Source organism: Microcebus murinus, chromosome 17 (assembly GCF_040939455.1).
Source record: "Microcebus murinus isolate Inina chromosome 17, M.murinus_Inina_mat1.0, whole genome shotgun sequence".
NCBI lineage: Eukaryota > Metazoa > Chordata > Mammalia > Primates > Cheirogaleidae > Microcebus > Microcebus murinus.
Genome location: NC_134120.1, coordinates 25,035,454 through 25,054,646, shown reverse-complemented (window position 1 = coordinate 25,054,646; position 19,193 = coordinate 25,035,454). Strand labels below are relative to the sequence as shown.

At 35.3% G+C, this 19,193-nt stretch overlaps 1 protein-coding gene across 9 annotated transcripts in view; it reads right to left on the bottom strand.

Annotated features, from left to right (window-relative positions):
- The window catches only part of PIAS2 (protein inhibitor of activated STAT 2), a 95,043-nt gene that overhangs the window by 60,443 nt on the left and 15,407 nt on the right, over positions 1-19,193 (bottom strand). For 4 of the 9 annotated variants that reach the window (XM_020282081.2, XM_012745355.3, XM_012745361.3 and 1 more), the window contains exon 2: positions 6,798-7,272. In XM_020282081.2, coding sequence (XP_020137670.1) covers positions 6,798-7,272 — 475 coding nt within the window. Of the gene's footprint in view, positions 1-6,797; positions 7,273-7,886; positions 7,960-18,194; positions 18,304-19,193 lie in introns of all 9 variants that reach the window. The other 5 variants (XM_075993476.1, XM_075993477.1, XM_012745358.3 and 2 more) reach the window with 3 other exon arrangements.

The following is a 19,193-nucleotide window of genomic DNA, read 5'->3' as shown; positions in this document are numbered from 1 at the left end:
TCAACTATTGTATCATCACCAGCCAAAGAACACTGTATTTTATTCCTTCTCCCATTGAATCCCTGCATCAAAAATAAAGAGAGGTGGGGTGGGGACAGAACTAAACCCAGGCCAGGCGCAGTGGCTCATGCTTATAATCCTAGCAGTCTGGGAGGCCCAGTGGGAGGATCGCTCAAGGTCAGGAGTTTGAAACCACTTGAGCAAGAGCAAGACCCCTTCTCTACTAAAAATAGAAAGAAATTAAGTGACCAACTAAAAATATATAGAAAAAATTAGCCAGGCATGGTGGCGCATGCCTGTAGTCCCAGCTACTTGGGAGGCTAAGGCAGAAGGATTGCTTGAGGCCAGGAGTTTGAGGTTGCTGTGAGCTAGGCTGATGCCATGGCACTCTAGGGCCTGGGCAACAGAGTAAGACTCTGTCTCAAAAAAACAACAACAACAATTTAAAAATGGGCAAAGCACTGGGATAGACGTTTCTCCAAAGAATATATAGAAATGGCCAATAAGCACATGAAAAAAATGTTCAACAATGCTAATCATTAGGGAAATGAAAATCAAAATTACAATGGAATACCATGGCTACTACAAAAAAAAACAAACACAGAAAATAGGAAAATAGTAAGCACTGGTGAGGATGTGGTGAAACTAGAACCCTCTGTGCACTACTGGTGGGAATGTAAAATTGGTATACCATAACTATACCATAGCTATAGCTATGAAAGTAGAATTACCCTATAATCCAGCAATTCTACTTCTCGCTATATACTCATAAGGATTAAAAACAGGATCTTGAAGAGATATTTGTACACTCATGTTCATAGCAGTATTATCCACAAAAGCTAAAATGTAGAAGCATCCCAGTGAATGGATAAGCAAAATGTGGCATATACATACAATAGATAATTCTTGGGCCTGCCCAGGTCTTGCTCTATCCAAAGTAGTTTCTTCACTGTCAGGTCTTGCAATTATACCATTTTAATTTCATCTGTGACTACTCACAGTTCTTTTTCTTGGTGTTTCTTCTCCTTAAACTCTCCTAATCCAAAGCAGCACATTCATCTCTCAAAGCTCCCTCAAGTCTCTATACAAGAAGCCTTGACTAAATTTCCCATCCATTAGGCCAATGCAGTATTTGGGCTTTAGGTGTACAATTTATAGTACTTCATCATAAAAGCACATATCCACCTGCTACTTTTTTCTAATGTTAACATTACCTCCCTAACTGGATAATACACTCTGTAATCCCATCTCATACTTATTCTGGCTTCTCCACAATTAGACTACATGGCCATATCCAATTTAAGTCATCATTATATACTTGTTAAATGAGTTAATAAAAATGATATATACAGTGCTTGAATTTAACCAGTTCTTTAGAAGATTCTATTTTAATGGCTTTAACATTAATGTGCATCTCACTTTAAACCTCTTTAAATGCACTCAGCTTAATGAGTATATCCTAATATTCAGGAATTTAAAGATATAAAAAGGTTGATCATCTAATTTTTCACCTTTCAGTTTAGCAGAGATTAAAAGACCAATAATACAATACTGGTTAAGGTGTAGAGAAAACAGTACATTCATACACTATCAGAGTATAAACTGGTATAACACTTTGAAGCTACTGCTGCCAAATTTCCCTCCAAAAGTTAAATATCGAAATACTAAACATTTGTACTCTGACCCAACCACTTCACATCTAGACATTTACCCTTCATAAATATGTGCAAAAGTATTCAGGAACATACAAAAATGCTCATAGGTGTAATGTCTGTAAAACTGCAAGGATAGTGCCTGACACATGCTATACACTAAAATACTTCTGAATAAAAAAACTGAAAACCACTGAAAATATACATCAACAGAATCCTGGTTAAATTAGAGTACTTCTGAAAATAACAGAAATACTATAATCTCAAGATCTGCAATATATTTCCAAGAAATACTGTTAAGAAAGACTGTCATCGCACAAAACTCTAGGGGGCGCTATTCATAGCGATTTGAGTAGAATAATGCCCGCCGCTCCCTCCACCAGAAAAGTGGCCTGGTAGCTCTTCTGTTGAAACAGGTTTTTCATGAGGAGGAAAAACATGACAAAAATATATGCAGATAAACAGTTCACTAATGATATGACTCTAGCTGAGAAATAAATGAGATTATAAGGGATTTTCCCTTTCTGTTATATTTCTATGTTTGAGTTTTCAATTACAAGTATTAATTACAATCTGAAAAGAGCAATGAAGAAATTAAGGAATCAAAGGCTCATAAAACTTTGAAGGTATTTCACATAACACCAAACAGCTGTACATTATCAACATTTATAATTCATGTAACAGTAAATAAAAAGAGCTAGTCAAGGAAAAATATATATAGAATTATATAAAGTTCAAAAGCAAGCCAACTAAACCATTTTCACATATATACATACATGGTAAAACAAGCAAAAAAGAGGAACACAAAATTCAGAATGGTGATTTAACTCACAAGGAGATGGCTTTAAACATATGGCAATGTTCCCTTTTCTGAAATTGGGCAGTAGCTTCCCAGGTGTTCATTCCCTTGAAATTCTTTATGACACGTTTTATATATGTCTTTTATACAGATATAGACCAAAATTTAAAAAAAAAATTTTTTTTGAGATAAGAATCTCACTCTGTTGCCTGGGCGAGCGCCATGGCGTCAGCCTAGCTCACAGCAACCGCAAACTCCTGGGTTCAAGTGATCCACCTGTCTCAACCTCCCGAGTAGCTAGGACTATAGCCATGCACCACTATGCCTGGCTAATTTTTCTATTTTTTGTAGAGACGGGTTTCGCTCTTGCTCAGGCTGGTCTCGAACTCCTGAGCTCAAGCTATCCTCCCACCTCAGCTTCCTAGAGTGATAGGATCACAGGCTCACATGAGCCACCACATCTGACTTACACAAATTTTTAAAATAAGAAAATTCCCAGAAAATGTCATGCTTAAAAGAAATTATATTTTTCAAAAATTGAGAAAAAGAGCACATCAGAATATCTGTGAATGGAGGAGAAAAGAGATTTTTGTTTGTTTTATTATAGATTGAGGGAATAAGGCCAAAAATTTTATTTTACCGTTTTGAATAGAAATTATTCCAAACTGCATAACTATATAATAGTGTATTTTCTTAAACAGAATATACTTTTTTTTTTAGATCAATAAATGAGCTATGCTGTAACAGCAATTCCTTCAAAAATAAAAAGATACATAGGACCACTGGTTTCAAAATCTCAAGAGGTTCTGGAATGACATTTTTTGATCTAAGTCTATTTTTTCTACCATGGCTCTTCCAGTCTCTCCCTTGATGAAGGAGGAAATAGGGAAAAAACTACAGAAATATTTTAACCCAATAAAGTAACTTGAAGAAAAAGGTTAAAGATGAAACTAAAATCATAAAAGATAACTGGTTAATAAACATTTAAAATGTTTGCTTCTGTTATTAATTTTAAAAATAAAAAATTTAAACAAGATACAAGTTTTCATCTAAATATTACATAAATTTGTTTTTAACAGCACTCAATAAAAGCAAGAATTAATGAGACATAACAGAATATTCTCACACCTTGCTTATGGAATTTAAACTGGCACAGCTATTTTGGAAACTAATTTGGCAATACATTTTCAAGAGTCTAAAATGTTCTTACTCTTTAATCCAATAATTCTATTCATAATTCATACAACTTTGTACAAACAAATAATAAAACGTGAACAAACACTGAATCCTTATTTCAGAGTGAATGTAATGAAGTGATAAAGTACATCGCTCCACTTGCTTGGTTCATCAGTTTTGATAAAATGTAAATAAAGCAAAGAGCAAAAAGAATTTTAAAATTTTTAAAAAACCACCTTAGCCTACCAACATTCAGGCTATCCTGATCCCATTAACTAGCCCTGCCTCTCACAACGTCTGACTCAACCAAGATTGACTGCAGTACAGTCATGTCAGACAGGAAAAAAGCACACTGATATATTTAAAAGAGTTTCCAAATGACTTGACATAAAAAGGGTTTTCCTGGGAAAGGAAAACAATCTTCCAGATAAACTATGAAATACTATTTCCCAAACTATTTATTTCATCAAGAAATCCAAAACCTCTGTAAATAATTTTTTTAGGCAGTAAGAAATATGCTATAACAACACAGAAGTCACCAAGCTAAGTAAAAGTTTGTTAGTCACATCTATCAATGTTTAGTACTATTAAATTTCTCAAATTTTCTGAGCAGTTGGATGAGTATTAAACAAAAAGCTAAAACATGTCAAACTCCCTCTTCAGGAAAAAAATTAAATACAAAAGGTTTATTTCTTCAGAAAGCAGCTTAAAAGCTACATTGAACAGAAATTAAGTCTCTTTATGAAAGTATCAAAACATGAAATCATGGGCAATAAGACTTTTGTCTGTTCACACACAAGTAATCTAAGTTCTAAGCCCTAAGAAGGCTTGAGGAAGCTCTACCCAGAGCAATTAGGAAAGAAAAAGAAATAAAAGTCATATGAATCGGAAATGAAGAAGTAAAATTATCTCTGTTCACAAATTATGTGATCTTATATGTAGTAAAGCCTAAGGATTGCACACTAAAAAACTGCTAGAATAAAATGAATTCAAGAAAGTAGCAGGATACAAAGTCAACACACGAAAATCAGCTGCATTTCTATATACTAACAATAAACAATATGAAAAGGAAGTTATGGAAACTCCATTTACAATAGCATCAAAAAGAATAAAACGTTTCAGAATTAATTTAACCAAAGAGGTGAAAGACTTATATAATGAAAACTACAAAATACTGCTGAAATTAAAGAAGGCAAAAATGGAAACACATTCTATGTTCATGGATTGGAAGACTTAATATTAAGATACCAATACAACCCAAAGAAATCAATAGATTCAAAGCAATCTCTCGAAATCCCAATGACTTTCTTTAGAAATGGAAAAATTCATTCTAAAATTCATACAAAATCTCAAGGAACCCCTAAATAGCCACAACAAACTTGAAAAAGAAGAACAAAGCTGAAGAACGCACACTTCCTGATTTCAAAACATATTACATAGCTACAGTAATTAAAACAGTGCAGTATGAGCACAAAGACTGACATCTAGAGCAATGGAGTAGAACAGCGAGCCCAGAAATAAACCCTTGTATATATGGTCAAATAATTTTTGACAAAGATGCCAAGAATATTCAAAGGAGAAAGACAGTCTTTTCAACAAATGGCATGGGAAAAGACATGGATAGCTACATGCAGCAGAAGAATAAAGTGGGACCCTGATCTAAAGCCATATACCAAAATTAACCCAAAATGGATCAGATCTAAATGTAAGACCTAGAACTACAAAACTCCTAGAGGAAAAAAAGCATGATGCAAAACCTTCATGGCATTGGATTTGGCAATGATTTCTTAGATATGACACCAAAGGCATGGGCAACAACAACAAAAATACACAAATTGGACTTCATGAAAATTTTTTAAAATTGTGCACTGAAAGACACTATCAACTGAGTAAAAAAGGCAACCCATAGAATGGGAGAAAATAGAGAGATATCTCCCACAGAATGGGAGATGTATGATTGCAAATCATATATCTGATCAGGGATATACAAGAGAGTATATATCTAGAATATATAGAGAACTCCTAAATTTCAACAAGAAAAATAACCAATTCAAAAATGAGGAAAGGACTTGGACAGACATTTCTCCAGAAATATACAAATAGCCAATAAGCACATGAAGATGCTCAACATCACAATCATGAAAATGTAAATCAAAGCTACAGTAATACCACCTTATACCCATTAGGATGGATACTATCCAAAAAAAAGAAAATAACAATTGTTGGCAAGGAAGAATATGGAATCCCTGGCACTGCTAGAGGGAATACAGAATGGTAGAGTATGGTGATTCCTCAAAGATTAAAAAAAGAATTACCATGTGATCCAACAATTACACTTCTATATACTGCCAGAAGAATTAAAAAGCAAGGTCTCAAAGAGATATTTGTACACCCATGGTTATAGCAGCATTATTCACAATCACTAAAACGTGGAAGCAAATTCAAGTGCCCATTGATGGATAAGCAAAATATGGTATGTATTATACCACAAGAATATGGAACTAAGTATCAGAAGAAATGGTTAAAATAATTAAGGTTGTTGCCTCCAGAAAATGAGATGGGAGGAAGGGTAATGGAGTTTGGCAGAAGACCACTATTTGTCTTAAAAAATATATAATACTGTATTCAGCCTTAAAAAGGAGGAAATTCTAACATAAACTACAATATGTTAGAACCTTGGGGATACTATTATGTTAAGCGAAATAAGTCAGTCGCGAAATAACAAATACTGTATGACTCTACTTATATAAGGGGCAGTCAAAATCACAGAGAATCAAAGTAGAATGGTGGTTGCCAGGGACTAGGGGGAAGAGGGAAGGGAGAGTTATTGTGGTAGAGTTTCAGTTTCACAAGCTAGAGACTGGATGGTAGTGACGGTTGCCAACATTACGAATGTATTTAATACCACTGAACTGTATACTTTAAAATGGTTAAGAGTTTATAGTGTATTTTACCACAACAACAAAAACTGGAAATAAAAGAATGCTCAAATGATGTAAAATAACAGTTTTACATTAAATTTCAGTCATGGTGGCCAACTTTTTATCTGTACATTTAACATTTGGCAGGAATGCCTCAATTTTATAATAGTAACATCAAATCGTTAATAGTTAAAGGCCTCTCGTTTTATTTACTCTCTCGTCCAGAAGAAACTGATTTCTCTAACTTACCTAAACTCGTGGGCTTGATGAGAACATCAAGGACATCATAAAAGGGCAGGTTTTTTAACTGCACATCAGGATGGACAGGAGGAATTGGGGGAGATGGCTGCTGCATCTCAAATGTAGGTTTAGTATCTTGAAGCAGCACAGAACCAACAGGAGAGGACGGTGAGTGAGGTGTAACTGAAGTGGAAGGCAACGAGTGGATTCCAGCCACGGCCAGGTCAGGTTCTACAGGAGATGAGCTACCATCCAAATTGAAAACAGATGATTTGATTGTGGATAAATCAGAAAGTCCTTCAAGAGTTCGTGGATATCGGCGTCTATACAATTCTCGGATTTTAATCTGAACTGCAGGGCTGCAGCCACTCTTCAATAAATGCAGCGCCCTCATCAGGAGGTCATGCTTGCGTCCACTTTTATTCCGTCCAGCAAAGCCTAGTAACACTTGTAGTTCAGAAACTCTAAAACTAGAAACCATATTCTAAAAGGAAGAAAGAAAAAAAAAAAAATAAGCCAGTAGTCACCCTCAAGCACATAAAAATCCTATCCTATCTAAAATACACTGTAAAAGCTCTTCTTCCAGTATTCTATCAACTTGCATGTTCTAGTAACCAGCATTTTCACATACCACTGAGAACCAATACTATTCATAAAGTAATCCCCCCAAAAAAATTACATTCAAGTTATGGTTGTGGAAAAAAATAGTTATGGTGTTAATTATATTTTGTTGTACTCAATTTTGGTAATCTACAGTCTGTTGGTTTCTATTAACCATTTCTCATTGATTATGCTCAAATGTAAACAGGTATTTGTTTTATGACTATGAAACCTATAACCAATAAAAATGTTCCTTTTCAAAACTAAGCTCTAATACAATGTAATGTTTGTTACAGAATTATCACCAATTAACCAAATAAAAAATTAGATTTTCACAATGTTGTATGTGTAACTTCTAATATTGAGTAGTAAATCTACAAAACCAAGACAGAATTGTGACCCAAAATTCAATGACTTTTTCACCTCAACTCACACATTAAGAAACAGACAACGTAATAATAAAGATATTTTAAGATATTAAAGCTAAAAATCACATACATCTCATATAGCAGTCAGTCAAACTTCTAAAACGACTGAAATTCCCGGCTGGGTATCCAAATGAGAAAAAGACCTTTGAAGAGCAAGGAAATGAGTGGTCATAAATCTTAAAGCACAAGACTTCCTCTACACAACTTACTGACTTGTTTGTGGATGTGAAAATTTAGGTTATATGCAATTCCTACTTCACATTTCACCTTCTATTTATTCAACAAAACCCCTTTTGCCCCTTGCTGCCTCATGAATCCACCTACTTAGTGATTTCCCATCAATTCTGACCATGAAGGTAAACCACACTAGAGTCAGTCACACAGGTGCACCGTCTACCAAGAAAGAGGAAGATCTGGAGCTGACCAAAGCCATCAGAAACACACCCTCAGAAGACCTGCCCTCCAGAGACTTTCCTGCCACTAAAGCTTAGGGTTTTCCCTCCTCCTGGGTGCTGCACACTCCAGTCACCTGAGATTCCTCTTCAACCTGATCTTCCCATCAGCATAGTGGCAATGTGGGGCAGTGCTACAGCTGGCAATGAGCCATAATAATTCCTCTTTCTGCACTTTTAAGTCTCAGTGATAACCCAGAAGCAATTGTTTAAAACCCTGTATAGGGCCGGGCGCTGTGGCTCACGCCTGTAATCCTAGCTCTTGGGAGGCCGAGGCGGGCGGATTCCTCTAGGTCAGGAGTTCAAAACCAGCCTGAGCAAGAGCGAGACCCTGTCTCTACTATAAATAGAAAGAAATTAATTGGCCAACTAATAGATATAGAGAAAATTAGCCGGGCATGGTGGCGCATGCCTGTAGTCCCAGCTACTCGGGAGGCTGAGGCAGAAGGATCGCTCGAGCCCAGGAGTTTGAGGTTGCTGTGAGCTAGGCTGACGCCACGGCACTCACTCCAGCCTGGACAACAAAGCGAGACTCTGTCTCAAAAAAAAAAAAAAAAAACCCTGTATAGCTTTTAGATAGTTGTTAGGAACAATATTTGCTAGTTTCTAAAATGCAAACAAATTTAAATATACCAAAGTAATCTGATGCTGTACTGCAGTTATATTTTGTGTACTATGTGTCTCCATATTTCATTCTGTACAAAGAATAATAAGTTGTAATCCTAGCATCTACATTATACTCTCAATCAGGGCTGGCTAACAGAAATAGAAACCACATAAATAATTCTACATTTTCTACTAGCTACATTAATAAATTTATGTATTTATTAAATTTAAATTTATTTATTTAACCCAATATATCAAAAGTATTATCATTTGAACATGTGATCAATTTTTGTGGTTTAAAAATAATCAACTTTTTAAAAGTGTCAAGGAGATATTTTTTCATACTAAGTCTTCCATATCCAGCATGTATCTTAACACTTGTAATACATCTTAATTTGGACTAACATTTTAAGTGCTTAAAAGCCACATGTGGCCAGTAGCTACCACACTGGACAGTGGAGTCCTAAACCATACTAGCAACATACATCACAATGCCATGGTCATTATATTTCAACTTGCTTTATTTCCACCACATGTAAAATGAAGATTTTTATTCATTCTACCCCTATGCTATGGACAACAAAAATGAAAAGAAGAAAAATTGGGGCCTATCTCATAATAAACCAGTTACAGTTTACTCAAGGTTTCATGCATAGAAAGGACCATAATAGCTTTGTGGGAAGTGCTTACCCAGGCAAAAAAATGTGATACATCTTTTCCAAAGTCCTCAATCTCAATAAATACTTCAATTGATTGTAGAATACTAACACCAAAAAAGGCAGACACACAGATACAAGATAATTGATTCCTTCTAAATGGGAGACCAGACTAACTCAGAATTCATTACTTTACTGCCCTCCTTACACTTGTTTTCAGATATTCTTCATTTTAAGAAAACTTGTTTTACAGAAATGACAAAATAGAGCACAAGTCACCCTACCTTAAACTTGGCTCTCAAAATGAAATTTCTGAGAGATCTCATATATACCTATTTCCAGTGGTAACATTATGTGGCAAAGGATGCTAATTCAATTGGCTCTATTAGCTGTTGTAAATATACAAACAAAAAGAGAGACAAGGGCTTAAGACACATGAATGGGAGAGATGCCGCAGCCTTTGCATTGCAAAATGCTGTAAACTGAAGCACTGCTGGACAAATAGCCAGAAAGAAAGGCTTTGAGAGTTAAAGGGTCCTATGGAAAACTTCAGGCCACCAATCAGCAGTTGTAGTTCAAGCCCATGCACCAAGACCTGGGACCCTGGGAAAGTCATTTCATCCCTCTGCTCATCGATTTCTACTTAAAAACAGTAACAACAACAACAACAAAAACCCTCTCCTTTATTTAGCAGTTTTTGTTAAGATAATCTTGAAGGAGCTAAGTAAAATTCCATGAAAATGGTTTTCTGGCAAATTTTGCTGGATCCCATTTCTTCTTAGTGATATCTATTTTTTTTTAACTTAGTCTTCCACCAAGTTTCAGGTCCTTCCCCCAGTTAGTGGGTGTGGTGAGTAGGAAGAGTCATCAAGAGCCATCATGGGATAAGGTTGATCTGCTATGAAGACTACCAAGAATGAATCCATCCAGCTGTTTTTCTTAACCTCTGACATCTTTAGTTTAATTTTTTTCAAAAAGATTTTTCCACTCCACTGATGCCTCCCAAAGGCTCCCAATGTCTCCCCACCAATGCTCAGTTACAATTGCGTTGTGCTCTACACAGAGGAATTTCTCTACAGAGAAATATGTTGGCATGATTAATTTTTTAAAAAGATACACAATCTGATTTCTAAAGAAAAGCTAATATAAATTAGGACTAGAATTTTAAATCAACTTTGTGTCTTTATCAAATTTAAATAAACGCAAAGTAATAAATATTTCCCTGAAACTGCTGTTCAACTTTTAAACACAATAGAAATTACAAACAGACTAGAATTGGGGTGGCTCTAACAGATTACAAATCATGGTAAAGATCAATACAAACTTTGTAGACCTTCCCTCATCTACTATGATATATAAGAGGAGAAGCTGCTGAAGGAAACTGACAAATCACATTATTAATATTGGCTATTCCAGCTACAATAGTAAAATAACCTACATCTTCATTCATAAATAGGATGAAAGAAAAAACTATGTGACAAGTCAGAAATATTCCTAACCAGTACCCACTTTGGAGGTCACAGAAGGCCCCAGTTCTTGGTCTTGTATTCCTGATGAAATCATGTATTCCCTATAATTAAATCCCCTTTTACTTGAGGGACCTTAAATTAATTTCTTCATTACAACACCATGATTACAATAACTCCTAGGCTGAAGAAATCAAAATTGAAAGTCAATTATTAAAAGAAACAATAAACAAAATATATTTCAAAATCTATAAAAGAAGCCAAAATTTGGGATAATATCTCCCTAAATGTTTGTATTATACTATTAATATAAAGATTTAGGCAGGGCCTAGTGGCTCACGATTCTAATCCTAGCATTTTGGGAGGCCAAGGCGGGAGGACTGCTTGAGGCCAGGAGTTTGAGACCAGCATGAGCAACATGGCTAGACCCCATCTCTACAAAAAATTTAAAAATTAGCCAGGAGTGATAGCATGTAGCTGTAGTCCCAGCTACTTGAGAGGCTGAGGCAAGAGGATTGCTTGAGCCCAGGAGTTCAAGGTTGCAATGAGCTATGATCACACTACTGCATCCCACCCCGAGAGACAGAGGGAGACTCTGTCTCAAATTTAAAACACCAAACCATCAAAAAAACACCCAACAAAACAAAACAAAACAAAACATGAAAAGGGGAGGAGGAATTACAGGGTAAAAGCAAAAAATCATTAACTAGAAAGCAAAATGCAGTCTGTAAAGTCAGACCCAAAAAAAGGGAAAATAAATAAATGCAGTCGAGAAGAGGAAAAAAAAAAACATAAAGACCACAAATACTAAGCAAATATATTTAAACTAAGAACAGTACAGGCAACTATATATCCTAATAACTTAAAGATACAGACAAAAGTGATTTCCTACAAAAATATAAATTACTCCATCTGATTCAAGAAGATCTTGTTCCCCTCCACAACCAAAAACATCATCTACCCAGACAAGACAACTTAATGAATAAATTCTACCAAGCCTTCAAGAAAAAGGCTCTTCCTTAAACCATTTGAGAGTAAAAGTCAAGGAGTCCAAATACATCAGAAGACAGAAAAATGCTGAACACAAAATACAAAATTCAAAAAATATGCAAATTATTGGTTTTCAAACTTCAGCAGGGGAGTCATATCTTTTAGGCAAAAGCCTGATAAAACAGTGGGCCTAGTTTACCACCTATTCTTTCTCATTTCCCAAAGTGGACCATTAAGAAGTCTTTGTGTAATATCACTTATAAGCCACTGTTAACATACCAATGTTTCCTGTGAGCACAGACTTAAAAGTCCTCAATGTACAGTTTAAGCTAGCAATATAAGAATGGTTTAGAGTCACCGTGGAAGTAGTAGGAAAGGAGAAATTTAAAGGTGTTGGTCGAAGTTACAAGATTGCCAAATCTGCAGCAGCAAGAAGAGCCCTACAATGCCTCGAAGCTAATCAACCTCAGGTTCCCAACAGCTGAAACCCTTTTTTAAAATTAAAAACAAAACAAAAAAAAAAACAAAATTAAGGGGGAAAATACTTAAATTGAAAGGGTGATTTAAAGTTGATATTGAATGGAATGAACTGAAGGCAGAATTTAAAGATTGATAAACAAGATAGATAACAGAATAAAACATTTAACATTAAAAAAAGAATGGTTTAACATAAATATAGTAAATTACTTGATTAAGACAATCTCTTTGCTTATCTTATAGTCAACATAGTGAATATGTATAAAATGATGCAATATATGTGATTTTCTTCCAAATATTTTATGGTGGGGACACACATAAAAAAAGATTGGAGTTTGGTGAGTGCTGAAGCTGGGTAATGGGTACATGGGGAATTCTCTATCTTTGTAAATGTAACAATGTTACCATAATTAAAAGTTTGCTTGAACTGGTAAAATTGGTGTGGGGCACAGGGAGACTTTCTATTATCTGCCCAACTTTTTTATAAATCTAAACATATGCTAGATTTAATTAAACAAAAAATGTTAGTTAGTTTGAAGGTGGAGTGAAAAAAGACATTGTGGTCTAAATACCATTCCCCATAAAAGGAACCCACGATCCTTGGGGAAATGGCCGATTGCAAGTCAAGGGCAGAAAATGAACAAGATAAGCCTATAACATTTTATCACGCTAAAAAAGAAGTTATAAAAGTTACTGACTGGGGCTTTGTCAGAAGGACAAAGGAAACATCCAGAATGAGCTCCTATTAGCCCAAAATGAAACAATTTGAGCATCAAAAAGAACAATTAACTGCACTGGATTCGCACACATCAAGTATACTAAAAATTCATTTGTTCATAATGATACTTTAGAAAAACTCACTGATCTCCTTTAAAGGATGTTAGGAACAACACATTATTATTCTAAAAGTTGATAAAGGGAAACAATACAAAAAGATGTATAGGTTCAAGAAGAAAAGCCTATGATTATCTATATAAATGCTAGAAGGGCATTTGATAAAATTCTATTCATTCCTGATAAAACCCCTCAATAAACAAGAAGGAAACTGTTGACATGATAAATGATATCAGAATCAATAGCTACTATCATACTAAAGATGAAACACTAGATCATAAAGTCAAGACCTATAAAATATACATGTTTTATCATTCAACATTATTGCAAAGATTCTACATAATACAACAAAGCATTACAAAAAAAATAATTTTTTTTTTTGAGACACAGTCTCGCTTTGTTGCCTAGGCTAGAGTGAGTGCCATGGCGTCAGCCTAGCTCACAGCAACCTCAATCTCCTGGGCTCAAGCAATCCTACTGCCTCAGTCTCCCGAGTAGCTGGGACTACAGGCATGCGCCACCATGCCCGGCTAATTTTTTCTCTATATATAAGTTGGCCAATTAATTTCTTTCTATTTATAGTAGAGAAGGGGTCTTGCTCTTGCTCAGGCTGGTTTCGAACTCCTGACCTTGGGTGATCTGCCCGCCTCGGCCTCCCAGAATGCTAGGATTATAGGCGTGAGCCACCGCGCCCGGCCTATAAAATTTTTTAATTAACATTTATTACTTACAAATGCCAAACTCTATATTGGAAATATAAGAGAATCTGCTGAAAATCAGACTCAACAGTACTAAGTCAACAAAATTTGTTGAATTTTCCATATATCAAATAGATTTTCACAATGAATCTAAGTAACAAAATCATAAGATGCAAAATGAATAAATTTAAGAATTTTGCAGAGCTACATTTAAAAAACATACAATATAAAAGAAGCCTTGAATAAATTGAGGACTATATTACACACATTACTAGATAAAAATACTCAATATTGAAAAGCTATCAATTCTTCCCAACTTAAGTTATAAATAAAATTCCAATGAATGGCTAATGAGTTGGAAAGCTTAATAGACCAAAACTTACAATAAAGAATTAAATAAAGCTGGGCGAGGTGGCTCACGCCTGTAATCCTAGCACTTTGGGAGGCCGAGGCGGGCGGATTGTTCAAGGTCAGGAGTTCGAAACCAGCCTGAGCAAGACCCTGTCTCTACCAAAAATAGAAATAAATTAATTGACCAGCTAAAAATATATATACAAAAAATTAGCTGGGCATAGTGGTGCATGCCTGTAGTCCCAGCTACTCGGGAGGCTGAGGCAGTAGGATCGCTGAGCCCCAGAGACTGAGGTTGCTGTGAGCCAGGCTGACGCCATGGCACTCACTCTAGCCTGGGCAACAAAGTGAGACTCTGTATCAAAAAAAAACAAAAACAAACAAAAAAAAAATTAAAAAAAATTATATGGCAGGTAGTGATTAAAAATATGGATAAAAATGAAGGAAGAAAAGGAAATAGGCAAGGAAGAGGTAGAGGATTTGCAATTTTAAAGGGGGATGGCCTCAATGAAAAGGTAAGTGAATAAGTAACAGAAGAAGTAAGCTATCCAAGGAAAAGCATTCCAAGGCATAGGACACAGCAAATGCAAAAGTCCTGAGCAGGAAAGCAGGCTTAACATACTAGAGGAAAAGTAAAAAGCCCATACTGCTGAACCAAAGTAATGAGGAATGAGCACTAAAATAGAATAAGCAAAGAAAATGACAAACCTGAAAAGGGAGGTGGTTGGCCTAAATGTACTGTATAAAATAATAGTATGAAAATTTTGAAATTAAGAAAAGTCAGAATGAAAATGCCAGGCAACAATGGCATAAAAATTGCTACACTGGCCTGGTGCGGTGTCTCACCCCTATAATCCTAGCACTTTGGGAGGCCCAGGTGGGAGGATTGCTTGAGGCCAGGAGTTTGAGACCAGCCTGAGCAAGATCGAGACCCCCGTCTCTACAAAAAATAAAAAAATTAGCCGGGCATAGGGGTGCACACCTGTAGTCCCAGCTACTCGGGAGGCTGAGGCAGGAGGATCGCTTGAGCCCAGGCGTTAGAGGCTACAGTGAACTATGATGACGCCACTGTACTCCTGGCTGGGTAACAGAGCAAGACACTGTTGAAAGGGAAAGGAAAAGGGAAAGGGAAGAAAAGAAAATAATAGAACTGCTAGGCTGGGGAGCAGTTTAAAGTGTTCTACAGGTGAGAAAGGAAAAAAATTATAATCTTAGCCTTATATACAAATATTTAAATTTCAAGGGAAATCCCAAGACAATATCAAGTATCTGAGAAAGCTAAAAAGTATGATTGTACAAATAGTAAAGTGGGAAAAACATAACAGGGAAGAAAAAAAGCCTAACATTAGGCAAGAAAACTTTTCAGGCAGAAACAAAACAAAAAAGTAGGATTGCACAAAATAAAATAGCAAAAATATTAATCCCAAGAAATAAAGATGAAATGAACTCTCCATTAAAAGAAGATTAGAGGGGCCGGGCGCTGTGGCTCACGCCTGTAATCCTAGCTCTTGGGAGGCCGAGGCGGGCGGATTGCTCAAGGTCAGGAGTTCAAAACCAGCCTGAGCAAGAGCAAGACCCCGTCTCTACTATAAATAGAAAGAAATTAATTGGCCAACTGATATATATATAAAAAAAAAAAAAATTAGCCGGGCATGGTGGCGCATGCCTGTAGTCCCAGCTACCCGGGAGGCTGAGGCAGAAGGATCACTCGAGCCCAGGAGTTTGAGGTTGCTGTGAGCTAGGCTGACGCCACGGCACTCACTCTAGCCTGGGCAACAAAGCGAGACTCTGTCTCAAAAAAAAAAAGAAGATTAGAGGATATCAGTGTAGGAACTGCAGACATCAAAAACAATACAGGAATGCTAAGAACAACTCCACACACACATATTCGCCAACTTAGATGAAACGGACCAGCTCCTTGCAAAACACAAACTGCCAAAATTCAATCAGTATGTAATAGATATTTGAATACCCTTTTAACTATTAAGGAAATTTAATTCATAATTTTAAAACTGTCAAAAGAGAAATTCCCAGGCTCAGTAGATTTTACTAGAGAATTCTACCAAACATTTACAATTTCTTCCAGAAAACAGAAGATGAGAGAATACTTCCAAATTCATTTTAAAATTTAATATTACCATGATACCAAAACAAGACAAAGACAGTACAAAAAATGAAACTGACAAATATCCTTCATGAATATAGGTGCTAAAATCACTAACAAAATATTAGCAAATAAAATTCAGCAATCTTTAAAAAGAATTATACACCATGACCCAGTGGGGTTTATTTCAGGAAGTAAAGCTGGTTCAGTGTTTGAAATTAATGTAATATACCATATAAATAGCTAAAAAAAAAAAAAAAAGACAAATCACATGATCAGTACAGAAAAAAGCATTTGGCAAATTCAATACCATTTCATGACAAAAACCCTCAGGAAAGTAGGAGTAGAGGGGAGAGTCCTCAACTTGATAAATAACATCCTACAAAAAAATCTAAAGCTAACATACTTGGTTGTGAAAGATTGAATGCTTTCCCCCTAATATCAGGAATGAGGCAAGGATATCTACTCTTACCACTGATTGAACATAGTGCTCAGAGTTCTAGCCAGTAGAATTAGACAAGAAAAGGAAATAAAAGGCATAACAAATTGGAAAGAAAAAAAATAAAACTAACTGTATTTGCAGATGGCATGCTTGTTTACATAGAAAATCTACAAAACAACTCCTAGAACTAGTGAGTGAGTTCAGCAAGGTCGCAGGATACAAAACCAATACACAAAAACCAATCACATCATCACATTTTCACATACTAACAATGAACATGTGGAAACAAGTTAAAACCAACACCATTTATAATCACTCCAAAGAAAACTACAATACATATGTAAAAATCTAACAAACATGTACAGGATTTATATGCTGAAAATTACAAAACACTGATGAAAAAAATTCAAGAAGATCTAAATAAATGGCTTTTTCATGGATTAGAAGATTTGACATAGTAAAAATATCAATTTTCCCCAAACTGATATAAGGTCTTAACATAATTTCTATGCAAATCCCAGCAAGATATTTTGTAGATATAGATGAGATTCTAAAATTTATGTGAAAAAGCACAGGAGATGAATTGGCCTATCCCATTTCACAACTTAGCTACAGTAATCATGACTGTATAGTATTAGGGGAAGGATAAACTCACAGATTAACAGAACAGAGAGTTCAAAAATGACATACACAAATACACCCAAATAATTTTTGATAAATGTGTAGAAGTAATTCAGTGGAGAAAAGATACTCTTCCAATAAATGGTGCTGGAGCAACTGGACATTCACAGACCAAAAAATGTGAACTTCCAACTAAGTTTCACAGCTTATACAAAAACTCCCAATGGATCACAGATTAATGTATAATAAAAATAAAACTATTAATATAAAACTTTTTAAAAATATAAAAATCTTTGGGATCTAGAACTAGCCAGAGTTCCTAGATTTGACACTAGAAGCAAGATAACATAAAAGGAAAAATGATATATTGGACTTCACCAAAATTAAAACTTATGTTCTGTAAAAACCCCCTTAAAAGGGCAAAAAGATAATCAACAGGCTCATAGAAAATATTTGCAAATCACATTATCTGACAAAGGACTAGTGTCCAGAATATAACCAGAACCGTCACAACTCAACATGAAAATAAAATCCAATTAGAAAAATGACAAAAGACATAAGCAAACATTTCATTGATGGAAATGTACAGATGGCAAATAAGCACATGAAAATATGTTCAGCATCATTAGCCATTAGGGAAATGCAAATTAAAACCTCACTGAGATATCACTAGATACCTACCAGAATGGCTAAAATGAAAAACAGTGATAACACCAAATGCTGGCGAGGATGCAGAGAAACTGGATCACTCCATACATTGCTGGTAGTGATGTAAAATGGTACAGCCACTCTGGAAAACAGTTTAGCAAGTTCTTTAAAAACTATACATACAACCATACAATCCAGCAATTGTACTCTTGGGCATTTATCCCAGAGAAATGAAAACTTTAGTTTACAAGAATACTATGCATAAATCATTATAGCACTTTTATGCATAACAGCCAAAAACTATAAACAACCTAGATGTCCCACAACAGGTGAATTGTTAAAGAAACTGCAGTAAATCTATAGTATGGAATACTACTCAGCAATAAAAAGGGACAAGCTATTTACACACATCACAACCTGGATGAATTTCCAGAGAATTATGTTGAATGAAAAACGCCAACCCAAAAAGTTACATACTGTATGATTAAATTTATGTAACATTCCTAAAAAGACAAATTTTATAGAAATGGAGATTAGTGGGTCCCAGAGGTTGGGGAGTTATTGGGGGTAGATGGAAGGGAAGTAGGTGTGACTACAAAATGACAATATTTTGGAGAGAGGCATGCTTGTGGTGATAAAGTGGTCTGTATATTGATTGTGTCAATTCAATATACTGTTGTGATATGGTACTAAGATTTAATAAGCAAGATGTTACCACTGGGGGAAACTGGATAGGGAGTACGTGAGATATCTCTGTATTATTCTTACAAATTCTAGGGAACTGACATCTTCATTAAAAGTTTAATTTAAAATTATAAAGACTAAGATTATGAGACTAGATTAAAAATTCTTTTAATTCAATACCATGATACTCACAAGAGATTAAAATAACAGCACACAAAAATGTAAGGGAGGATTTTAAAAATCAGGCAAAATTACCAACCAAAAGAAAAATAAAAATCTAGGTATGTTAATATCGAACAGTAGTATTTAATATAAAAAGCATTCCTAGATATAAAGAGTCACTCCACA